The 22,738-nt window shown below is 42.1% G+C and overlaps 1 protein-coding gene and 1 long non-coding RNA gene across 2 annotated transcripts; one reads left to right on the top strand and one right to left on the bottom strand.

Annotated features, from left to right (window-relative positions):
• Positions 1 to 314: 314 nt before the first annotated feature.
• LOC136793419 (uncharacterized) lies at positions 315 to 21,893 on the bottom strand. Its single transcript, XR_010838657.1, has 3 exons — positions 21,692 to 21,893; positions 18,057 to 18,205; positions 315 to 2,520 (listed from the first exon to the last, which is right to left on the bottom strand). It is a non-coding gene; the product is annotated as an uncharacterized lncRNA (long non-coding RNA).
• Positions 3,182 to 10,644, top strand: LOC131748151 (X antigen family member 2-like). Its single transcript, XM_067023887.1, has 4 exons — positions 3,182 to 3,265; positions 3,820 to 3,922; positions 6,364 to 6,489; positions 10,640 to 10,644. Exons 1-4 carry the CDS (start codon positions 3,182 to 3,184, stop codon positions 10,642 to 10,644), a joined length of 318 nt encoding a protein of 105 aa, XP_066879988.1.
• Positions 21,894 to 22,738: the final 845 nt, after the last annotated feature.

Genomic DNA, 22,738 nt, shown 5'->3' with positions numbered 1-22,738 from the left:
GATTACATTCTGGTGTTGCCTGATGGATGCTGTTATGTTCCTGGGGAGTTTGACTGATAACTTCCTTCTCATGCTTATTAACAGATTGCACACAGCCATCCCGACATAGATTAAAATAGCTGCCAAAGACCTTGTGGGTAACTGTTTTCTTGGAGTAGCCTCTCTGTGGGAAGAGTAAGTTTATTAAGAGTAAGTATGCTGGGAGCTTGAGGCTTTTTAGGGCATGAGCCACCTCGTCTCCTTGCATGGACTTGCAATACAACTTTCTCTGCTCCGCCCCCCCCCCCAAAAAAGAACGTGTACTGAATAGTATTGGAAAAATGTGTTTAGATTTATTTATGATCAAATGTGTCTTTGTATTTTGTATATTTATATTGTTGATGTGTATTAGTAACAAAAATTTTCATTTGCACACACACACCCATAGTTCCAGCAGCCCGGTGATAAGCAACCTGAACAAGAGGAGCCACTAACTGAAAGTCAGGACTTTACGCCTGATCAAGAGATGCAGGATGAAGGAGCATCTTCCGTTCAAGGTGAAGGGAAAGGGAAGAATGCCTGTTGCGTGTTTGTGCGTGTGCGTGTGTGTGTGTGTGTGATGTTTCATGCATTATGATATACCAGTAAGAGAAGGAAAGAAAACAATAGAAAGGGATCTCAAACATGGCCTGAAAATTGGCTGGAGAAGTGAAGGGAGTATAATTTGCAGCTTAGGGCAATCTCTCACTATAATAAATTCTCCCCATTTTATGAATGAGAAAATTGAGGCTAAAGGATTGGGTTTATCAAAGAGCACTTGCCTCTTGAATACAAAATCTGTATTTCACTCCAAAGTTTGTGCCTTCCTACCATGAATGTTGCTGTAAAAAAGGTGAATGATTTTGCTCAAAACTCAGATGTCTGTGCTGTAATGTAGCTCAGTCTTGCCCCAGTTCAGTGTAGTAGGATAGAGGCTCCAGAAATGAGTCATGCATGATGGCCATTGTTTCTGTAATTGATATTTTCACATGGTAAGTTTGATAAAAGCTGGATAGTTCAGGATACTGGCATACAGGCATACAGGTAGCTGGTGTAGTATGATTTTTTTTCTTTTTTTGCGGTACGCGGGTCTCTCACTGTTGTGGCCTCTCTCGTGTCGGATCGCAGGCTCCGGACACGCAGGCTCAGCGGCCATGGCTCACGGTCCCAGCCGCTCCACGGCACATGGGATCCTCCCAGACTGGGGCACGAACCTGTGTCCCCTGCATCAGCACGTGGACTCTCAACCGCTGAGCCACCAGGGAAGCCCTGTACAATACATTCTTGCACCCAATACTTTGTACCTCCTACTCCTCCACCCCTATATTGCCCCCTCACCCCACTGGTAACCACTAGTTTGTTCTCTGTATCTGTGAGTCGGCTCCTTTTTTGTCATATTCACTAGTTCGTTGCATTTTTTAGATTACGCATATGAGCGATATCACACAGTATTTTTCTCTGACTTATTTCACTTAGCATGATGCCCTCCAAGTCCATCCATGTTGCTGCATTCTTTATTTATGGCTAAGCAGTATTCCACTGTATATATATCTCACCTCCTCTTTATCCATTCATCTGTTGGGGGACACTTTGGTTGCTTCCATGTCTTGGCAATTGCACACAGTGCTGCTATGAATACTGGTGTGCATGTATCTTTTCCAATTAATGTTTTTTGTTCCTTTTGGATATATACCCAGGAGTGGAATTGCTGGGTCATATGGTAGTTCTATTTTTAGTTTTTTGAGTATTCTGAGTAATTTTGAATCATATGCTGGACATTTTGAATATTAGGTTCTGAGGCCTGGCCTTATGCAAATCCTATGGAGTATATTGTCATTTCGGTTTTAGCAGGCATTCTACCTCGTTTCTCAGGCAGCCACCACAACCCTTGTCATAGTGGGGGCTGGGATAATGGAAAACGGTGGGCCACAAAGGGGAGAGGGGCAGTTGAAAGCTGGGAGAGGCTTGGGGTCGTTACTTGAGGTATCTGAACCCTAGAGGGACCGGAAGTGTAGACGAGTACAGATCCGGAAGTTCTCTGTGGGGTCCCATGGAGGGGCGGGGAAACCAGCCCACGTGGCACATGCGAGCTGCAGTGCGCATGCTCAGGGCTGCACGCCTTCCCATCGGCCCTTGTGCGGTGTGGGCAACGTGGTCTGAGTGCGGGGCTGTGCCCGTTGCGTCTTAGTGCCTCCGTTCTTTGTGCCTGGCTGAGACTCACCAGGTAGGTCCCCAGATCTGTCCTGCCTGGAGTTCAAGTGTGCGTGCGTGTGAGGGGGAGCCAGCAGGCTTTGGGAGGGTCAGGCGGTGCGATCTATGGACTCTGAGGAGGAAGGTCCTCGAGGTCGTCGTCCTTTTCTCCGCAGGTGTCACGGCCACCATAGCTCTCGTCCTGGTGGCAGGAAAGGGAGGGCGGTGGGCGGTGGGCGGTGGAGGTCAGATGAAGGTAGATCGAGTCCTGGCGGCATTATTTGCGGTATCTGGGTCCTGGAGGCCCTGGAACTGCAGACAGAGCACAGAATTGGGAGTGGGCAGTGGGGCCTGGGGCATGGGGGCGGGGCGGGAGCTAAAGGAAAGGCCTCGAAAAGCTAGGACCGCTGTGGGTTGTAACTGCATCCCGAGATTTGTAGTGCCCCGAACAGGGTGCCAAGGAAGGAGCGTGCCTCATAAGAGTCTTTACTGCAGCCGTTCAACTCTGCAAGTGCAAAGATAGCCGTAGACAATATGTGAACGAGTGAGTGTGGCTTTGTGTTCCAATAGAATTTTATTGGGGTGGGGGGAAGGGCTTGGTAAACCAGAGCGTGATGAAAGCAATAGTCCCTCAAGTTTTAAATTTCCAGTAGTATTTCACTAAATGTCTCCATAATGGTGAATCAAGTTGTGAATCCACAACTCATCAGAAATGTGTTCTTGTCTTTTGCCATGTGTTTTAAGGTGATTTTTCTGTCAGCTTGGCCATGACATAAACAATTGCTTTTACAAGTTGCCGGATTTGGTGTGATTGGAAAGCACACACAATTAAATTACCTTGAGACTTAGTTTGAAAATGTGTTCAATATTACAAAAATAGTATACATCATCATTTGGCCACGGAAGTGTTCAAATATAATTATCCTCTTAAGTGCATTTTCCAAATGACAATGTTCTGTTTTCAGTGGGAAATATGAGTCGGAGAATAAAGTCAACATACAGACCTAAAGAAAGAGTTTATGATCAAGGCTATCCCAGGGCACTTGGGCCTGTGGTTGTAAGTGTTTTCACATTTGATGATTTTTATTAGTAGAAATTAAGTTTTGTGAAAATGTTGTTGAACTAATATAGATACAGTGATAAAGGTCTTCCATATGATAAGGAACATTGATCCAGGAGGATTACATTCTGGTGTTGCCTGATGGATGCTGTTATGTTCCTGGGGAGTTTGACTGATAACTTCCTTCTCATGCTTATTAACAGATTGCACACAGCCATCCCGACATAGATTAAAATAGCTGCCAAAGACCTTGTGGGTAACTGTTTTCTTGGAGTAGCCTCTCTGTGGGAAGAGTAAGTTTATTAAGAGTAAGTATGCTGGGAGCTTGAGGCTTTTTAGGGCATGAGCCACCTCGTCTCCTTGCATGGACTTGCAATACAACTTTCTCTGCTCCGCCCCCCCCCCAAAAAAGAACGTGTACTGAATAGTATTGGAAAAATGTGTTTAGATTTATTTATGATCAAATGTGTCTTTGTATTTTGTATATTTATATTGTTGATGTGTATTAGTAACAAAAATTTTCATTTGCACACACACACCCATAGTTCCAGCAGCCCGGTGATAAGCAACCTGAACAAGAGGAGCCACTAACTGAAAGTCAGGACTTTACGCCTGATCAAGAGATGCAGGATGAAGGAGCATCTTCAGTTCAAGGTGAAGGGAAAGGGAAGAATGCCTGTTGCGTGTTTGTGCGTGTGCGTGTGTGTGTGTGTGATGTCTCATGCATTATGATATACCAGTAAGAGAAGGAAAGAAAACAATAGAAAGGGATCTCAAACATGGCCTGAAAATTGGCTGGAGAAGTGAAGGGAGTATAATTTGCAGCTTAGGGCAATCTCTCACTATAATAAATTCTCCCCATTTTATGAATGAGAAAATTGAGGCTAAAGGATTGGGTTTATCAAAGAGCACTTGGCTTTTGAATACAAAATCTGTATTTCACTCCAAAGTTTGTGTCTTCCTACTATGAATGTTGCTGTAAAAAAGGTGAATGATTTTGCTCAAAACTCAAATGTCTGTGCTGTAATGTAGCTCAGTCTTGCCCCAATTCAATGTAGTAGGTTGGAGGCTCCAGAAATGAGTCATGCATGATCACCATTGTTTCTGTATTTGATATTTTTACATGACAAGTTTGTTAAAAGCTGGATAGTTCAGGATACTTGCATACAGGTAGCTGGTTTAGTATGATTTTTTTAAAGTGGTTTTTAAAAGTTGGTTAAATCCTTCTGTGGTTAGGAGAATCAAAAGATTAATTACTCTAAGATTAACATGAGACAGACATATTTCTCCTGGATATATATGGTATTTTGAAGCAAAACATTTACATTACTGAGGCTACTATTAAAGGTTTGTAGAATATGACTGGCAACAATGCCTTTCATTTCTTTCTACCCCATTTCCTTTATTCTCATTGTGTATCTGACTGTTATACATAAATAATTTTACTGTTATTTTGGTTATTTTATTTAAAAGTAAAATATTTTTACTTTGTTCTACATGGGATTTATTTATGGAAAGTTACATATAGGACCTTTGGACCTAAATATAACTTTTGTTTATTTTAACGAAATAAGTTTCAGGCTACCTCAGTAGAGGGTGGGTGTCACAACTATAAGATTTGTCATGGGCCTGCAGATCCACTGAGCTAACTCTTCAGAAGATTACATTTTAATTGTAATTGAAATCCTATACATGGTATAGACTTCAGGCTTTGTAAATAGCTGATGCTCACTGCTTTTAGTACACTATAGCAAAATACAGAAATTATATGTTTATTATGGTTTATTCTTAGACCATTTAAAATAAAGGTTTCATAATACAGTACAACAAATATGTAAAATCCATTCCTAGTTTCTGCTAATGATGCAAAAATAACCCTTTACTGAACTGTACACTTAAAATGGTTAAGATGGTAAGTTTTATGTTATGTGTTTTAAAAAAAAAATTTTTTTTTTTTGGCCGTGTGGCTTGTGGGGTCTTAGTTCTCTGACCAGGGATTGAACCCGGGCTCTCAGCAGTGAAAGGGCAGAGTCCTAACTACTGGACCACCAGGGAATTTGCTGTTAACGTGTTTTTAAACCACAGTTTAAAATAAGATAACTCTTGTCTTCCTGAAGTACAATGTAGTTGTCATGTATTCGCTTTAATTTTTACTTTATATTTCTAAAACCAGAAAATTTACAGAAAATTTGCAAGAATAGTACAATTAACTCATACTTTTCACCTAGATTCACCGACTGTTAATAGTTTTTACCACATTGGTTTCATATCCTCTTCCCTTCCCCCCTATATATACACACACATACACATACACACTTACTGATATGTTTGCTATTATTACTATTGAGCCATTTAGATAAAGGTTCAACTATTATGAGCTTTTACCCTAAGTACATTAGTGTATATATAGCCTGAGAACAAAGAAAAAGTCATTCTCTTGGCTAATCACTGTACAATTATCAAAATCAGGAAATTTGACAATGAGAATATGTATTCATTAAATACACAGTGTATATTCAAATTTCCCCAGTTATCCCGATAATTTCCTTTTTAGAATTTTTTTTGATCCAGAGTTCAGTCCAGGATCACGCATTACATTTAGTTGTCATGTCTGTTTAGTTCTCTGACATTCATGACACTGACATTTTTGACGAGGACATACCAGTTGGTTTGCAAAATGTTAATCAGTTTGAGGTGTTTTTAAAGACTTTTTCTCCAGTCAACATTTATTGTTGTCTGCTCATGCCATGTAATATGCTAAGTACTAGGATACAACCTTGAGCTCACAATCTAGTCGGAGAGACCCAAACAAATCACTGATAAGTACAGTCACAAGTACAATATGGATATGTACAAAGGGAGCACCTAATTTGTCTGAGGGCAGTCTTGGGAAAGGAAGAGGGTAATAAAACCCTGTTTTCCTAGTTTCTGGTAACAAACTCCTGAAATAACGCTCTTGGGATTCTCATGCATCACATTTATTACCACACTGGCCTAAGGCTTTTACTTCACAACACTGAAGGAGTGAATATTATCATTCCCTTATTTATGTTTCAAGTTTTACTTCTTAAATTGATAAACTTTTTATTTGCAAGGGTCTGCCCTGGAAGCTAATCAACAGGAACTGGCTCAGCCAAAGACTGGGTGTGGGTGTGGAGATGGTTCTGATGTCAAGGGGAAGAGACTGCCAAATCCAGAGCCCATTAAAGAGCCAGAAGCAGGTATGTTATCTATTACGCATGCAAATTATAGGGTGTCAGTTTTCCACAATATTACATTTTTAATAATATAAAGATAACATTACTGTTGCTTTAATAGCAGAGTTCACATATAAAGATGATTTGAAATGTAGTTCAGACCTTAACTATCAGGTATAGAAACAAATTGGGTCAAAGCCATATTGAATTATAAAATGAAAGCATTTTCTTACTTTTAAGTATAAGCCCTTTAACCAACAGTTAATAATTTTCAGATGCTTTTATAGAGATCTGCATTTCACAAATGTGTAATGCATTTGTAACACACATCAGTTTGTATGAAATATGCTGAAGCGCTGAAGTAGGTTCTAGTACCAGCTCTAACATAATTTGACTCCGGGAAAATCCCTTAACTTCTAAACCCATCTTTGCTCTTATAAAAATAGTGACTTCAAATCAGATATTTAAAAATGATTTTCAACTCTAATTTTTACTTACTCTGGTTCTGTTGCATAGAATACAAAGATAAGCTGCTTTATGTGATTTTGTTTATCATAAATCGTCAAATCCTGACCTGAGTCAAATTACATTTGAATTGAGGTTTCATCACTACTAAGAAAATGAACTAACACTTTGCTTGATATTTGTTTTTCTGTTGGAGTTCTGAATGCCTGTCCTCAGATTCTGTTGAATTCTGAATTCTCTGGCTCTTAAAGAACAATTTCATTTTATATTTTTCCAGTTTTATTGATGTATAATTGACAAAAATGTGAACAACTTCATTTTAAATCCTTCCCCGAATGAAGCCTCAGATGACTGAATAATAAAATGTCAAGAGACAGCCTAGTTTCTAGTCTCTGTGGCTGATCAAGTAGAGAGAGTGCATGTAGTCAGTGATGGTCAAGGTGAGTGTTAGTAAGATACCTATGCTGAGCACGCTCCCTGTCCCCACTGTCTGTGTTAATAAGCTACTGTTCCTAATAAAATGTGGATAGCATGATATAATCACCTCTAACCATGTCAAATCTGTGAAAATTTTGTGCCTTGAGCCATCAAATTGTTAAGATTGAATTTCAAAGACCATAACTGAAGTACTTCCTGAGTAATCAATTTAAGTGTGTTTTACATGTGTGTTTTCCAAATTACTGACCATTAATCACACAGCTTCTGAATTTAAAGGAAGCACCTGATGTTTAGAGAAGAAATTACCCTGCATTAGTCTTCTAAATATTTTCACTTTACATTCCTGGTCCATTCCAGACTCTTTACGTTAAAAGATAGTTTTCAGGCTACTCTCAGGAACCTATTGAACATGGCTAAAATGTACTCATAGGAAGATCATAGCCTTAAATACATATGCTATTAAAAAAGATAATAGGGCTTCCCTGGTGGCGCAGTGGTTGAGAATCCGCCTGCCGATGCAGGAGACATGGGTTCGTGCCCTGGTCCGGGAAGATCCCACATGCCGCGGAGCAACTAATCCCGTGAGCCATGGCCGCTGAGCCTGTGCGTCCGGAGCCTGTGCTCCGCAACGGGAGAGGCCACAACAGTGAGAGGCCCGCATACCGCAAAAAAAAAAAAAAAAAAAAAAAAAAAAAAAAAAAGATAATAAAATTACATGAGCATCCAATATAAAAATAATAGCAAGGCAACAAAATAAATCTAAGGGGAAAAGGAAGGGGATTCTTAATAAAAGACAGGTATGAATCATTAGGAAAAGGAAAAACAATACAACTAATAAATCAATGAGAATGCTCTTTTAGAAAATATTTGTGAGTAGAAGATCCACTAGTTTAAATAATCTTGCAGAAAACAGACAAAAGGCTAAGTATACACAATAAGGATTATGAAAAAGACACTAACATATATTGACTATATCTATCTGTGTATCTAGATATTTGGCTCTCCAGGTTTTTTTCCTTTCTCTCCACCCCACTTCTGTCCTTTTTTTTTCTTCTGGACTGTGAGACATGGTACTATTTTCCTTCACAATGTGATGTTACTTTTGATGGTAATGACTTAAAACTAGTGTAACCATATAATTTATTATACAAATTGGAATGCTTTTAGGTGTGTAGAGAGTCACTACTCATAATTATAGCAGGAGTATGGATGAAAACAGGGACAAATGGTTATCCTACTACTATGTAAGGGCTAAACTGGCTCACAGAAAGTTTTGCACTTTTCCACAGTAGAGCCAAAACAAATGCAATACTAGCCTTCCTGTTTTTCCATTTAAGCAATTCTAAGTGTGACATTACTGTTTTAGATATCCTATATTAAGAATATTTTTTTCAAGTCAAAACATTTAAATGAACTTTTAAAAAGTTTCTTTTGTTTCTTAGGTTTTTTTATTTGTTGTTTGGATTTTTACTAAAAGTATAAAAAACGTTGCTTTCTACTTAAAACTACTTCTGAATGGAAGCATTGGGCTTAATCAGTTCTGAACTTGAACAGTCTCTTTGTTTCTCAGTACCACTAGAAAGAGTGATGTGTTTAGCAAATATTGTTAAAGTGCCTGAAAGCCTACCTTCGAAGTCTCTACAGAGGTTTAACTGTATATAAGCCAAGGGTCACCCTTAGGGTTCTGGTTTTAGTCCATTTTATAAAACTAAGACTGTAGTGTCCTCTGTATCCCTTTAGTGTTATCTAAATATAGTTCTAATATTCTCAAATGTTATGTTATCTTACAGGTGAAGGGCAACCACAAGTTTAAATGAAGACAAACTGTAACCGTGCAGGCTGTTCTTGTGTTGGAAATGTGACTGTTAGAATTGTTTTGCAGTTTTGTCCAAAGAAGTCTTGCGTGTCTTTTGTTAAATTTATTCCTAGGTATTTGATGCTATTGAAAATTGTACATTGTTTTGGAAATTTTATATTTTGTTTGATCTGGTATATAGAGACCTAATTTTTGTGTATTGTTTTTTCTACCCAGCAACCTTGCTAAAATATGCTTATTAAGTCCTAAAGTTTATCTTTAGATCCTTTTCAGTGTTCAACATACATAATCATATCATCTTTGAATAATAATGTTTTGTTCCTGCCATTTTAAACATTATAGCTTTTATTTCCTTTTCTCATTTTAAAGTAGATAGACCCACCCAGGAAAATAATGTTGAACAGAACTGGTGATAGTGGACATCCTTGTTTTTCCCTGATGAGAAATGGAAAGTTTTCAGTATTTCACCATGGTGTTTACTGTGCTTTTCTTTTGGTAAATATACTTTATTAAAGTCATTCTATTCTATTATTAGTTTGCTTAGAGTGTTCATCTTGATTACATGTTGAATTTCACCAAACACTTAAAGTACATTTATTGAGATTATCATAAGATTTTCCCCTCTATTAATATGCTAATGGGTTGAAGTAACTGGATAAGTTTCTATGTTTAAGCCAACTTTATATTCCTAAAATAAACACAGTTTGGTCATCAGTAATCTATGTCCTAATAATTTGTTTAGGATTATGTGTGGTCTTCATGAGTGACACTACCCTATACTTCTATTTCATGTACTCCATTTCTTCGACTTTGGTATCAAGCTTATGCTAGCTTCATACAATGAGCTGGGATGTAAAACCTCTTCTTCTATTCTCTGGAGCTTCAAGGCTGTGAGTAATGTAGGGCCAGGCTTTCCTGTGATCAGCTGTTTCTGAATTGCCTTTCTCTTTGAAGATTGGACTTTACTTAAAAGGTAGAGACAGAAGGGGCAGCTCCAGGTTGCCATCCCTTCAAACTTTGTGAGGTGCCCATCTTCCCTGCAAGATACCTTTAATGATGCTGTCACTCTGAAAGCTACCTGCTCCTTTTTCTATGCTGATACCAATCTCCTCTACACAGAAAGTTAAAAGTCACGGCTCTGTTAACTTGCCTAGATGATTTTGATCTGTCCTGTTTGGTCACAAATTGCTGACCAACCCTGGAGCTGTGTACAATTATGACCATACCTTCATTTCTTGAGTTCTTTTATCTAATAATAATAGGATTTACTAAAAACTCTCATTTATAGAGTATGTACTGTTAGCCATTTTTGTGTGCTAGATTCTGTACATATACAACCTCATCAGATGCTCACAAAGGAAGCCAGAGTTTTCACAAAATTAAGAATCTCTGACTCCAGTAAAAGGCAGATTGGGGGTTCGCGTTCTAAGTTCAAAACCCTTGCTCTTTTCTCAGAGTAAAAGCTCCTGAAGTGTTGAGTACAGAACTGATGGTGTATATGATAACTTCAGTGATAATCTGATGTTTTTATAAGATTTAATTTAAATTTTAAAAATATATAAAATTGTTTGACTTAAAAGGCTTTGTTCTTCTCTTGAAGGAAGGGTTTCCCAGTATGTGAAACAGACCACATACTGCAGATGAAGCGTTGCCCCAGATGGTATTCCAGACGAAATCATTGATATTAAAAACAAACATCTAAAAATAGTAACATGCTTATCTTATAGTGCTACAGAAAAATATAACTAGAACACTAAACCTTTTGGGGACAGTTTGTGGAGAGACAGAAAAAAACTTATGCCACAAGCCTCATGGCAAAATGCCACAACATCCCCTGCAAACACGCCTATCCTTCACAGTTGTTCAGAGGTGGCGAGGGAGCAGCCACAAATCTCTGTTTCCTCTGCAAAATCCTCCATTGGCCTGACAGTCACAGATCACCCTCAGAAGCCCCCAACTGCCTGATTCCAGCCTTATACCACTATTACTATATACAGTGAGAGCCAAGTTACATCTCTGAGCTTCCATTTTTATCTTAACACCCCAAAAAAACCAGTTCTGAGGAAAAGACCCTGCCCAGAATCCATCCTGCTTAAGGAATAATAAACACAATTATTTCTCTCTTAATACAGGTTTAAAGATATTTCCTCACCCAAAGGGACTGAAAATCTATGGTTCAAATAAAAAGACTGAATGTAGGGTATCCCAGTTTGCTACAAAATATGTGAGAAGTCCCTAGGCTGTTGAGTTGTATGAAAGGATTAGAATGTAGGTAGAAGAGGGAAAGGGAGCAGGGCAACTGGCTGAGGCCAAACGACTTGGGTCCTACCTCATCTGTCTGCTTATAGGCCATGGCATGAAATAGACATTGGTTTCGATCCTGCCTCTGACACACACTGTGTGATGGTGGGAAAGGTATCTATATCCTTTGGTTCTGTTTCTCCATTCCTAAAATAGGAATCAAAATATTTACACTAAATGATTGCTGTGGTGAAATAAGTGAGGTAGCATATGGATACATATGGTGTTTGCCATGGGGGATATTACACTGGTGGGGCAGAGAAGACACATAAACAGAAGAGCAGTTGAAGTGCCAAGGAGGAACACAGGGAAGGAACCTAGAAGAAAAGTGATGAGTGGGGTGGCTGCAAAGCAGGAGGAAAACGAGGAGACTCCTGAGGGTGAAAGAGGCCAACTGGACTTCCCACACCCACTGATCACTGGGTTCACAAACTTGATTTTGTTGATATAAGGCTGAGTGACATCTATGCCTTACACTTAAAACCAGAATAACCAGATTGGCAGTGTTGTGTTTATTCAAGAAGTATTTATTGAGAGCCTAGTCTCTTTCTTAGCCCCTTTGTATATGGGAAGGCTTTAGCGAATTAGCCAATGCAGCCCCTGGGGGCTGATCTGAGAAAGTAGCAGTGACCAAGGTTCATTATAAATATAAAACTGGGAAATACACTGGTACTGGATGATTCTGGCAAGAGTGTGGAGTAAAGGGCACAAGCTCCCTGTGCCAGAGATTCCCAAGATCACCCTCAGGCCTGGTGATCTGCTAGAAGGACTCACAGGACTCAGAAGCTGTTATACCCATGGTTTGGTTTATTACACTGAAAGGATACAGATTAGAATCACCAAAGGGAAAAGGTGTATGGGATGGAGTCCAGGAGAAACCAGGTGCAAGATTCCTTTTCCAGGGGTCCCTTCCCAGTAGAGTTGCATGGGGGCATGCTTATATATTCTCCCATCAATGCTGTGGGACAATACATGTGAAATGTTGCCAACCAGGGATGGTCATCTGAGCCTTGGTCTCCATTTTTTTGGGGGGGGGGAGTCAGTCACATAGGCATGCAGAGTTCTTGTGACTGATCTCAGTTACAAAGACCATATCTCCCCAGAGAAAAACCAGACATTCATCATAAATCACATTCTTAGGATAAACTTATTTGATCCTGCTGGTACAGCATGGCCCAAGGTCTCAAACATGCAAAAAGTCTTATCAGGCAAAATATTCGAAGGGCTCAGAAATTATCTCTCAGGAGCCATCCAAGGGCCAATCCCAGAGGCAGACTGTTCTTTGGTATGTGCAGGATTTGAGCAACCCAGGCCCACTGAGGTAACCCTTTCCTGCACATCCCCCTCTAAGAGAACAGAAGTTTGCAAAGAGATATTTCCTATGATCTCTTGTTTATAATGTATTATTTCCAATAACCAAATGCTGGTTTAATAATGGTGTAGGGAGGAAAAATATCTTTTTTCTCTACCCTTAGAAGTTCTTGTCTGGGGCTGCTGTAGAAAAAGAAAGATAACAAGAGAAAAGCCTATTAATTTGTTTAATATAAGTTTTACAAGACCCGAAGAAGTGGTTAAACCTGAGAGGTTTATGCTAGATATGATGAAGAGTGGAAAGTCTTGGAAAAATGTGATAAGATAAAAAAGAATGTGAGCTGAGTGTAATAAACTAGGGGAAACATCAAGGCCTGTCTGTTCAGATTCTTGTCAGTTTCCCTGTGTCTTTGGAGATAAGGATGCTCCTTTCCTCTGGGTAGAGGGAGAGCACCTCTCACATGAGGGTCTTATGACCTGTTACGGAGAAAGGTCAGAAAATCCTGCCTGTACCTGCCGTTTCTTAAATTCCTTCAGCTGGAAATATTCAACATGTCAAGGTGCCATATTTTGGGGTAGCGTGTCCTGAACTTCATCATCCTCTAAACTCGATTATCTAGTGTCGTCATCACTCAGACAAAACCCCCCAATCAACCAAGCCAAACCAAACCAAACCAAACCCAAAACGAAAGACAAAAAATCTTGTCTGAGCCCCTGCTGGGAATCAAGCTCCTTGCTCTGGGCTAGGCAGACTCTGAGGACATAGGAATGATTGATTCAGGCAGGATATAAGTTCTCAAAGAGCTCAGAGTTAATGAGTAGAGAACCATCCAGAAGATAATGATTGATAGAACAAGTATGATGAGAGCCCTGGCAGGGGAGAGCCAGGGGATGCTCAGAATACAGAGGAGAGCCCTGTAACGCAGGTGGTCAGGAATGGCTTCTCCCAGGGGATGATGTGAGTGCTCTAGGTACTGCTTCACTATAAGTACATTTCAATCTCTCTGTTACTACCCTTATTTAAAAAAACTCACTGTTCTATTATCCTCATTTTATAGGTCAAGTAATGGAAGATAAGAGAAGATAAGTATCTTGTTCAAGGTCAAATCACTAGTCCCCAGTGCAGCTAGTTTTCAACCCAGGACTCTTAGAACCCCTATGTACTTCTCATTATAACCATCTATTTGTTTTTAATATTGTCTTCTGTCTTAATTCACGTTCACCATACATACGTTTCTTTGCTGTGCTTGTCCCATAAATTATTTCTCTTTAATTCATCAGGAGTTAATTTATTTATTTATTTTTACAGCTTTAGTGCCAAACCACCAAAATATTTTTCAAAGTGGCTGTACAATTTTGCATTCTCACCAGCGGTGTATGAGGGTTGCTTCACATCCTCATTAACTCTTGGGATGGTCAGTCTTTTTAATTTTAGCCATTCTAAAAGGAGTGTGTGGTAATCTCCTTGGTGTTTGAATTTGCATTTCAACATGTTGAGCCTATTTTCATGCACTAATTTTTCATTCACATTTATTCTTGTCTGTTCACATTTCTTGTACATGTTTTGTTGGGTTGTCTATTTTTTGGCTGCATTGGTCTTCATTGCTGTGTGCAGGCTTTCTCTAGCTGCGGTAAGTGGGGGCTACTCTTTGTTGCGATACATGGGCTTCTCATTGCAGTGGCTTCTTGTCGCAGAGCATAGGCTCTAGGTGCACGGGCTTCAGTAGTTGCAGCATGTGCGCTCAGTAGTTGCAGTGCACGGGCTCTAGCGTGCACAGGCTTCAGTAGTTGTGGTGCATGGGCTCTAGAGTGCAGGCTCAGTAGTTGTGGGCACACGGGCTTAGTTACTCTGCAGCATGTGGGATCTTCCTGAACCAGGGATCAAACCCATGTCCCCTGCGTTGGCAGGAGGACTCTTAACCATTGTGCCACCAGGGAAGTCCCTGGGTTGTCTTCTTTTTTTTTTAGGATCTACTATTTATTTTTATTTTTACTTGGTGTTCTGAAATTTTACAGTAATATCCCTTTGTCTAAGTCGTTATTCATTTGTGTTGGATACACATGGCCTTCATTTCTAAGGCACATTCTTGCATTATTTCTTTGATAATTTTCTCTGCCTTTTCCTCTGTTCTCAGTATCTAAGTATCTGGAAAGTTTTAAAATCTAATTCTAGATCACCTTTATTAAGACTTAAAAAATTGTTTCACTCCTTTTGTCTGTTTATTCAACTTTCTGGAAGATTTGCTCAACTTGTTTTTTCAAGCCTTCCACTGAATGTTTCATTTTAGCTACCTGATTTCCAGGAGGTTTTTTGGAAATCTATTTCTTTTCACTTCAATAAAAAATGTAAAAACACAAAAAACAAAAAAAAAATCTACTTTTTGGGAATTCCCTGGTGGTGCAGTGGTTAGGACTCCACACTTCCACTGCAGGGGGCATGGGTTCCATCCCTGGTTGGGGAACTAAGATCCTGCAAGCCTCACAGTGCGGCCAAAGAAAAAATGTACTTTTCTACTTTTTCTTAATTAATGGATGATTAAAATATAAACATACACTTAATCCAATTAAGGTCTCTTTATTGAGTTCTGAAACCAATATTAGGGCAAATTCCTACAAAATCTTGGAAACTCATTTTTTCCCTTCCCAATGGAAGAGTTTACAGAGCACTAAAGTTGTGTGTTGCCCATAGACTTACAAACCCTGGTGTCCCCTAGCCTTGACAATAACCTTTTATAAAGTACAAAAGATGGCCCATGGGAGCAAAAATTCTTAGGTTGTATCAACTTTGGAGTGTTTTCAATGAATTGAAAGCCAGGGAAAACTGGCTGATGTTTGCTCTTTCCCCCAAGTCACCTGATGACTGTCTTTGATTCAGAAATATAGGTGAAGAGGCACTCAAAGGATGACAGAAAATGCGGGGAATGAGGGAATGTAGGGAGTTGGTTTTTTTGTTTTTCTTATGGAAGAAGATAAATCCCTGACATCTGGTCTGTTTAGACTCAAGTGTGTGCATTAAAGGTGTTTGGAAATCTCTTTTTATTGCTCAGGCTTTGGATCGCAGACCTTTGTCAGGAACTGTGTGGCTGGGTCGGAAGTCATACTGAAGACTGGTGTGAGCCCCCCTCAGCCAGGGCTCCTTAGAGAAAAGATACTTATCTAGGCCCCAGGTAAGGCTTATAGTTGCACAAATTGGTCTATGTCATAGGGACAAAGGCCTCAGGATGACCAGAGACCACCAGATGTGTCTGCTGGGAATCATGAGGCTGAGAACCCGGTGATGAATTCCCCAAAGAGGCACCAGCCCCTCCAGGCTGCTCAGCTCAGGTCGGTCAGGGTCTTGGGCACCTGGAATTCCAGTACTTGCAGGACAAGCATTTGCAGCAGTTGCGGGTAAGCAGCCTCCCCCTCCTGCAGGAAACATTCTGCTTTGGGGTCCTGGTAACAACCATTGCTTCATTGAAACAATTATTTATTTACTTTAAAATTGCAGTTAAAGATACATAGCACAGCTTCCCTGGTGGCGCAGTGGTTGAGAGTCTGCCTGCCGATGCAGGGGACACGGGTTCGTGCCCCGGTCCGGGAAGATCCCACATGCCGCGGAGCGGCTGGGCCCGTGAGCCACCATTACTGAGCCTGCGCGTCCGGAGCCTGTGCTCCGCAATGGGAGAGGCCACAGCAGTGAGAGGCCCGCATACCACAAAAAGATACATAGCACAAATTCTACATTTTAAACCATTTTTAAGTGTACAGTTCTGTGGCATTAAGTACGTTTACATTTCTGTGAATGATCATTGTCATCCATCTCCAAAACTCTTCATTTTGCAAAATTGAAACCCTGTACCCATTACACATGACCTCCCCATTTCCCCCTCTGTCTTTCTTTCACTCCTGATATTGGTAATTTTGCCTCCTCTTTGATTTTTGTTTGTTTGTGTTTTTGGTCAGTCTGGCTAGAGTTTTATCAGTTTCATTGATCTTTCCGAGGAACTAGTTTTTAGTTTCATTGATTTTTTTTCCTCTTGTTATTCTGTTTTCTTGATTTCTTTTCTGTATCATTTCTTTCCTTCAGCTTGGCTTAATTTTGTTTGTCTTTTTCTAATTTCATGAGGTGGAAGCTTAGATCATTGATAGGAGGACTTGATGGAGTTCAGGACATGCTGCTCCCAAATATGGCACCTTGGCATATTGAAAACTTTAAGCTGAAGGAGGTGGAGAAAACAGCAGAAGCAGGGAGGTCACTCTGACCTTCCTCCTGCCCTTTCCCCTGAAACAGTTCATATACCCTCATGTGAGAGGTGCCCTCCCTATACCCAGAGGAAAGGAGCATCCTTATCTCCGAAGACAAAGGAACCGTAATAAGAATCTGAACAAACAGGCCTTGCTAACTTTCCCCCAGTTTACTAACTTACCACATGCTCTCTGACCCTATCATATTTCTCTATGACTGTCTAGGCTTCATCAAACCTAGAATAAAACTACTCAGGTCTGTTTCTTCAGGTCTTCATTTCCTTATGAAGGTTCCCGTGTCATCTAAAATTTATATTAAATAAATTTGCATACTTTTCTCCTGTTAATCTGTCTTTGTCATTTTAATTTTCAGACCCAGCCAAAGACCCTAAGAGGGTCAAGGGGAAATTTTTCCTCTCCTATAACCTTCTTTTCTAACATAAGCATTTGATGTCATAATTTTTCCTCTAAGCACTGTTTTAGGTGCATACCACAAACTCTGTTACGTTGTGTTTTCAGTGTCATTTAATTAAAATTATTTTCTAATTTGCTTTGTGACTTACTCTTTGATGCACCCATGGGTTATTTATAAGTGTCTTTCATTTTCAGACATTTGGAAATTTTCCAGATATTTTTCTGTCATTGATTTCTAGTTTAGTTCCATTACAGCCAGAGAACATACGGTGCATTATTTCAATTCTTTTACATTTGTTAAGATTTTGTTATGACTCAGAATTTGGTCATATGGACATTGGTTTTCCTTCTTCCACTTATAAGAATCTTTGTGATTACACAGGGGCCATCCAGATAATCCAGGATAATCTCCCCAGCTCAAGATTCTTAACTTAATCACATCCTCCAAGTCCCTTTTGCCATGTAAGGTGGCATATTCATGGGTTCTGGGGATCAGAATGTGGACATCTTTGCGGGGGTCATTATTCTGTGTATCACACCTCCTTTCCCGCCCCCAAGCCCTTGTAGTGACTGTCACTGTCCCCAAATGGGTCTATAGAGGTGGACAGATAGGGCTTACCTCTAAGAGTAGCAAGGTCCCCATCCCACACGGGAGAAAAATCCAGCAACAGTCGATGGCTTTAAGAATAATAGTGGCCTTTGTCACCTTCTGAGATGGCCCACACTCTGTCTGTGGAGTGTGTTTCTCTAAATAAATCCACTTCTTACCTAAAAAAAGAGAATAATAATAGCGACAATGTTGATCATAACAGGTACTGTTTGCACTAGGTTTGCCATGTACCAGTGCTTTGCATGAGTTACACTTGGCCACTGTCTCCATTTTACAAGTGAGAGTCTGAGGCCCAGCAAGGTTCTATGATTTGCCCAGTGTCACGCAGATGGGAAGGAGTGGAGTAGCCAGGGTTAGAACTCCAGCTTTCTCCACAGCCTGTGCCCCTAAGCCACTGCCTCAAGTTATGACAATGACCCCCAGAGATCAGGGGAGACCTCCTTAGACTGGATCGTTTATGGACCTAGAATTGTAGGATGGATTTTAGGGTTTGCTAGTGGCCAGATCACTACCTTTTATGAACCTACAGAGAGGCTGTTTGGCTCCACCTCTCTCTGTCTGACCTCTGATTCTGTCTCTTCTCCTTCCCTCCCTCTCTCTGTCTGTCTCTCTCTTACACAGAGCATGGTATCTTATACTTGTGGCTTAATCTGCATACTTTAGGGGTTATGTATCTACATAACTCAGGGGCTGATGACCCTCAGCACACGTGGGGCATGCCTTACCCAAAGCTCCACATTCCTGTCCAGGATAATCTCCTCAGCTCAAGATTCTAGGCCATTAAAGTGGCCAAGTTGTTGAGAGTGAGCGGGAGGCAGCCTGGGAGAGTGAAAGTTTCCTGTGGGCATCTGGGGGGAGGTGATCAGCAGACCGTGGATGGTGCAGGTGTCTGCAAAAGGACTTCCAGACACCCCAACACATCTGTTCCCAAACCTCCCCTCACCTGCCACCAGGCCTTCCACCCAGGGGCCTCTTTAGCCCCCTTCCCCAGCCCTATTCACAGGGCCTCAGTTACACCCTCACCCCATTTGTGTCCTCTCACCCAGCACCCAGTGTTGCCTCAGAGGATCCCTTCAGGACCCTGCCAGCTCCCTGCAAGGGCAAAGGTGTCTTTAGGACACCTCGCTCCTGCCCACAAACAGGGGTCTCTCAAACAGTCCCTGTGAGGGCGGAACTGAAAATCTCTCCAGGATCCAGATGAAATCCAGACCAGGAGTCCAGGGCAGTTCCCGCAGGGCTGGGGGGAAAGGGAGAGGGTCTCTGAGAGCGGGAGTGTGCTGGGTGTCCCGCAGGAGACAGAATGACAGAGTGCAGGGCTGGGTCTCTGAGGACAGGGAAGGGACCCTGGGAGGGGCTGGGGCATCATGAGTGCCAGGAATGCCCCAGCTGCTGTCCTCGTGGGCTTTGGCACCTGCCCTAGCTGGATGACAGAGCCAGTTAAGTGCCTTCTCTGGGCCTGAGTGTCCTCATCGCTGACAGGGGTGACAGGGTTTTCTTCCAAGGGGCCTAGTGAGGATTAAGTAGGATGGCACTTAAAAGGTGCTTGGCAATTATACTCCAATAAAGATGTTAAAAAAAAAAAAAAAAAAGGTGCTTGGGATCAGCCATACGAAATAAGGAAATCCTGCCATTTGCAGCAAAATGGATGGCCCTGGAGTTCATTATGCTAAGTGAAATAAGTCAGGGAAAGGCAAAGACTGAATAATCTCACTTATAGGTGGAATCTAAAAAACCAAACTCACAGAAACAGAGCACAGATTGGTGGTTGCCAGAGGCAGGGTGGTGGGGTGGGGGTTGGGGAATGGGTGAAGGGGCTCAAAAGGTACAAAATTCCAGCTATAAGGTAAATAAACCCTGGGGATCTAGCGTACATACACACACACACACACACACAAGCACAAAAAGAAAACAATAAGGCATTGCAGTATGTGGTTACGAGGATGGAACTCTGTATCCACATGGCCTTGGTTCAAATCCTGGTTCCATGATTTCCCAGCTGTGTGACCTCTGGTAGGTTTCTAAACCTCTCTGTTTCCCAGGTGCCTCATTTGTAAAATGGAGAAAACAAAACTACTTACATCAATAGGTTGTTGTGAGAGTATTATGTGAGTTAATATTTGTAAAGAATTTCGAACAGTTCTTGGAATATAATAAACATTTAATAAGTGCTTGCTAATGAAACAATTTTAAAGCATTGAATTAGGAGTGCAGCCCACGGAAGTTCAAGGGACACGGGAAGAAGACATAAAGGTCACCTCACATGTAAAGTGGAGGTGATATCAGCACTACCCTCCAAAGTTTATTGCGCCTATTTTGTTACAACTTTCTTAACGTGTTCACTTTGAGAAAGTCCTAGCCTTAGTCCTAGGGCTAAGTCTCCATGCCTTAGCAGGGGGCCTGTCTCCTCCATTCTGGATGGCACTCCTGTTATTGCGCCTCCAAGATTTCTCTGTGGCTCCCAGAGGTGCCTTCCCAAAATGACATGGAACCCCCTTACCCTGCCATGAAAGGGCCTAGCTGGGTGTCAGGGCCTCATTCTGGGTCCCGTGAAGGTCAGTCCAGGAGGCCTGACTTCCTGGAGACAGTTAGGATCTGGGGATTCCTGTCCTCCCACTGTCAGTCTGGATAAGCTTCTCATTGTATCTTCATCCAAGTCCTAAAGGTAACTGGCAGCCCACTGCATTTGTGAATAAATGAATGACACTCAGAGGAATGGCTCACCTCCTCCCAGGCTCCTGAGCCAGCCCTCCCCAAGCCCCTCCTCTGAGATTGCCCTGTGAGTGGTGTGGAGACAGACCTGCGGTGAACAAAGCCTACTGGCTATAAATGGTCACTTAGCCCCCCTCCCCCACCTGCTGCCCTCTCCAATAGTTTGCTCGTATCATCCTTGTGCACACAGCTATGTGCACATGTGTGAGTGTTTCTTTAGCACACAATCTTAGAAGTGGAACTGTTGAGTCAAAGGGGTCAGTCAGTCAACAACCTGAGTGCCTACTCTGTGCCAGGCACTGCTCCAGGCGTTGGGGAGACTCAAGGAACTAGAAAGCCACATGTTCCTACTTTGGTGGAGCTGACATTCCAGTGGAGGATAATTCCCGTTTTTATTTTGATAGATGCTGCCACACTTGTACAATTACTGACATCCTCGGCCTACTTCTGGGGCGGGAACTTTTAAGGCAGGCGGGTGTACTCCTTTGCCTTTGCTCTCTGCAAGACCTTCCGGGTCAGGGCCTGGGATGGTCCATTTGGCGACGTGGGTGTGGAGTGGGGGGAGACAGGGATGGAAGGGTTCAGGGAGTGGCAGGAGGCTGAGGAAGGAACGGTTCACAAGGGCATTTGCATCGAAGCCTGCTTGATCACACCACTAGGGGGCCTACAGGAGGTAGGGATAAGGAGTCCGTAATAGAACCGTCCTCTCAGGTTATACCCCTACGTGAGGCACAGATGGAACAGTCAGTTCTGGGAGGTACCACTGGGTAGGTGGCTTCTATTTTGGAACAAACCACTGCGTGGGTTGGAGGGGACACTAAGGGCCGCTAAAGTGTTTCCGCACAAGCTCCTGATGGAGGCAGGAATATCAGAACCTTGACCGTTCGCAGCCCCCACCCATCCTCCCGATTCCTATCCGACTCCCAGGCAGGTACCTTCTATTGGACTGAGGCCTCAACATTGCCCAGGCTTCCTTCGCAACTTCTCGGTCTCCACCCTACAATTTCTTTACCTTTGAATCAGTGGCTTGGGCGTGCAGGAGCAAGCGATTGGATCCACGCACAGGTGAGCGGGGCTCAAGGTTCGTTTTGAGATCTGATTGGTCAACACGAGTTTTTACCAATCCTGAGGTTTTTCTGTGCGCGCAGGGGCATTAGCCCCGCCCCCAGGCGCGCGCCGAACTCCAATTGGCCGCTGATTTGGCGCAGGCGCGATGGCTTGGCCAGAGTTTCGGGATGTGAAGGCGGGGCTTTCGGCATGGAGAGTCCGTTCGAATCCTGTGTCCGTGACTCAGTCGGTTAACTTGTCAAAAGTGCTGAAGCGGCTTCCCTGGTGGCGCAGTGGTTGGGAGTCCGCCTGTCGATGCAGGGGACACGGGTTCGTGCCCCGGTCTGGGAATAATCCCACATGCCGCGGAGCGGCTGGGCCCGTGAGCCATGGCCGCTGAGCCTGCGCGTCCGGAGCCTGTGCTCCGCAACAGGAGAGGCCACAACAGTGAGAGGCTCCTGTCGCAGAATTGAAAACTATATCTCTTAGTGCAGCGGTGATGGGGGCCGACCTTGTGTGAGCAGCTGCAATCTCATGTTCCCCATTTGCCCCTAAACTCAGTCACAAGCCCAGCAAGCGCTTCTACCTCCTTGCAGTCATTCATTCAGTCATTCTCTCCATTGCTAAAATTGCATCGTCGGATTTGAGATTTAGGGACATTTCACAAAAGTTACTTTATTAAGCAGAAATCCTGCCCTGGTGGAAGGCCCATGATCCCTGGACCACAGAGCAGGGCTCATTAGACAAACCCAGTTTCCAGCAGTTGGTGCTTTTGTGATGAAATATTTGCTGTTAATTCCAGAAATACTTTAAGCGTGGAACCAGGTTTATCTTGAAACCGTACTGCAATCTAGTTTTAAAACACAGCAGAAATGTTTATCTAAAGGCAACAACAAACACCTGTGTTTGCAGCATATATTTCCAGCATTTTCTGT

This window comes from Kogia breviceps, chromosome X, assembly GCF_026419965.1.
Source record: "Kogia breviceps isolate mKogBre1 chromosome X, mKogBre1 haplotype 1, whole genome shotgun sequence".
Taxonomy (NCBI): Eukaryota; Metazoa; Chordata; class Mammalia; order Artiodactyla; family Physeteridae; genus Kogia; species Kogia breviceps.
This window is presented reverse-complemented; position numbering and strand designations above follow the sequence as displayed.

Bases quoted from the DNA above. Each gene is read 5' to 3' on its own strand.
- LOC131748151 (XM_067023887.1), top strand. From the start codon at position 3,182: ATGAGTCGGAGAATAAAGTCAACATACAGACCTAAAGAAAGAGTTTAT. The intron at 3,266-3,819 runs GTAAGTGTTTTC...CCATAGTTCCAG, and splicing joins GGGCACTTGGGCCTGTGGTT to CAGCCCGGTGATAAGCAACC. The intron at 3,923-6,363 runs GTGAAGGGAAAG...TTTATTTGCAAG, and splicing joins AGGAGCATCTTCAGTTCAAG to GGTCTGCCCTGGAAGCTAAT.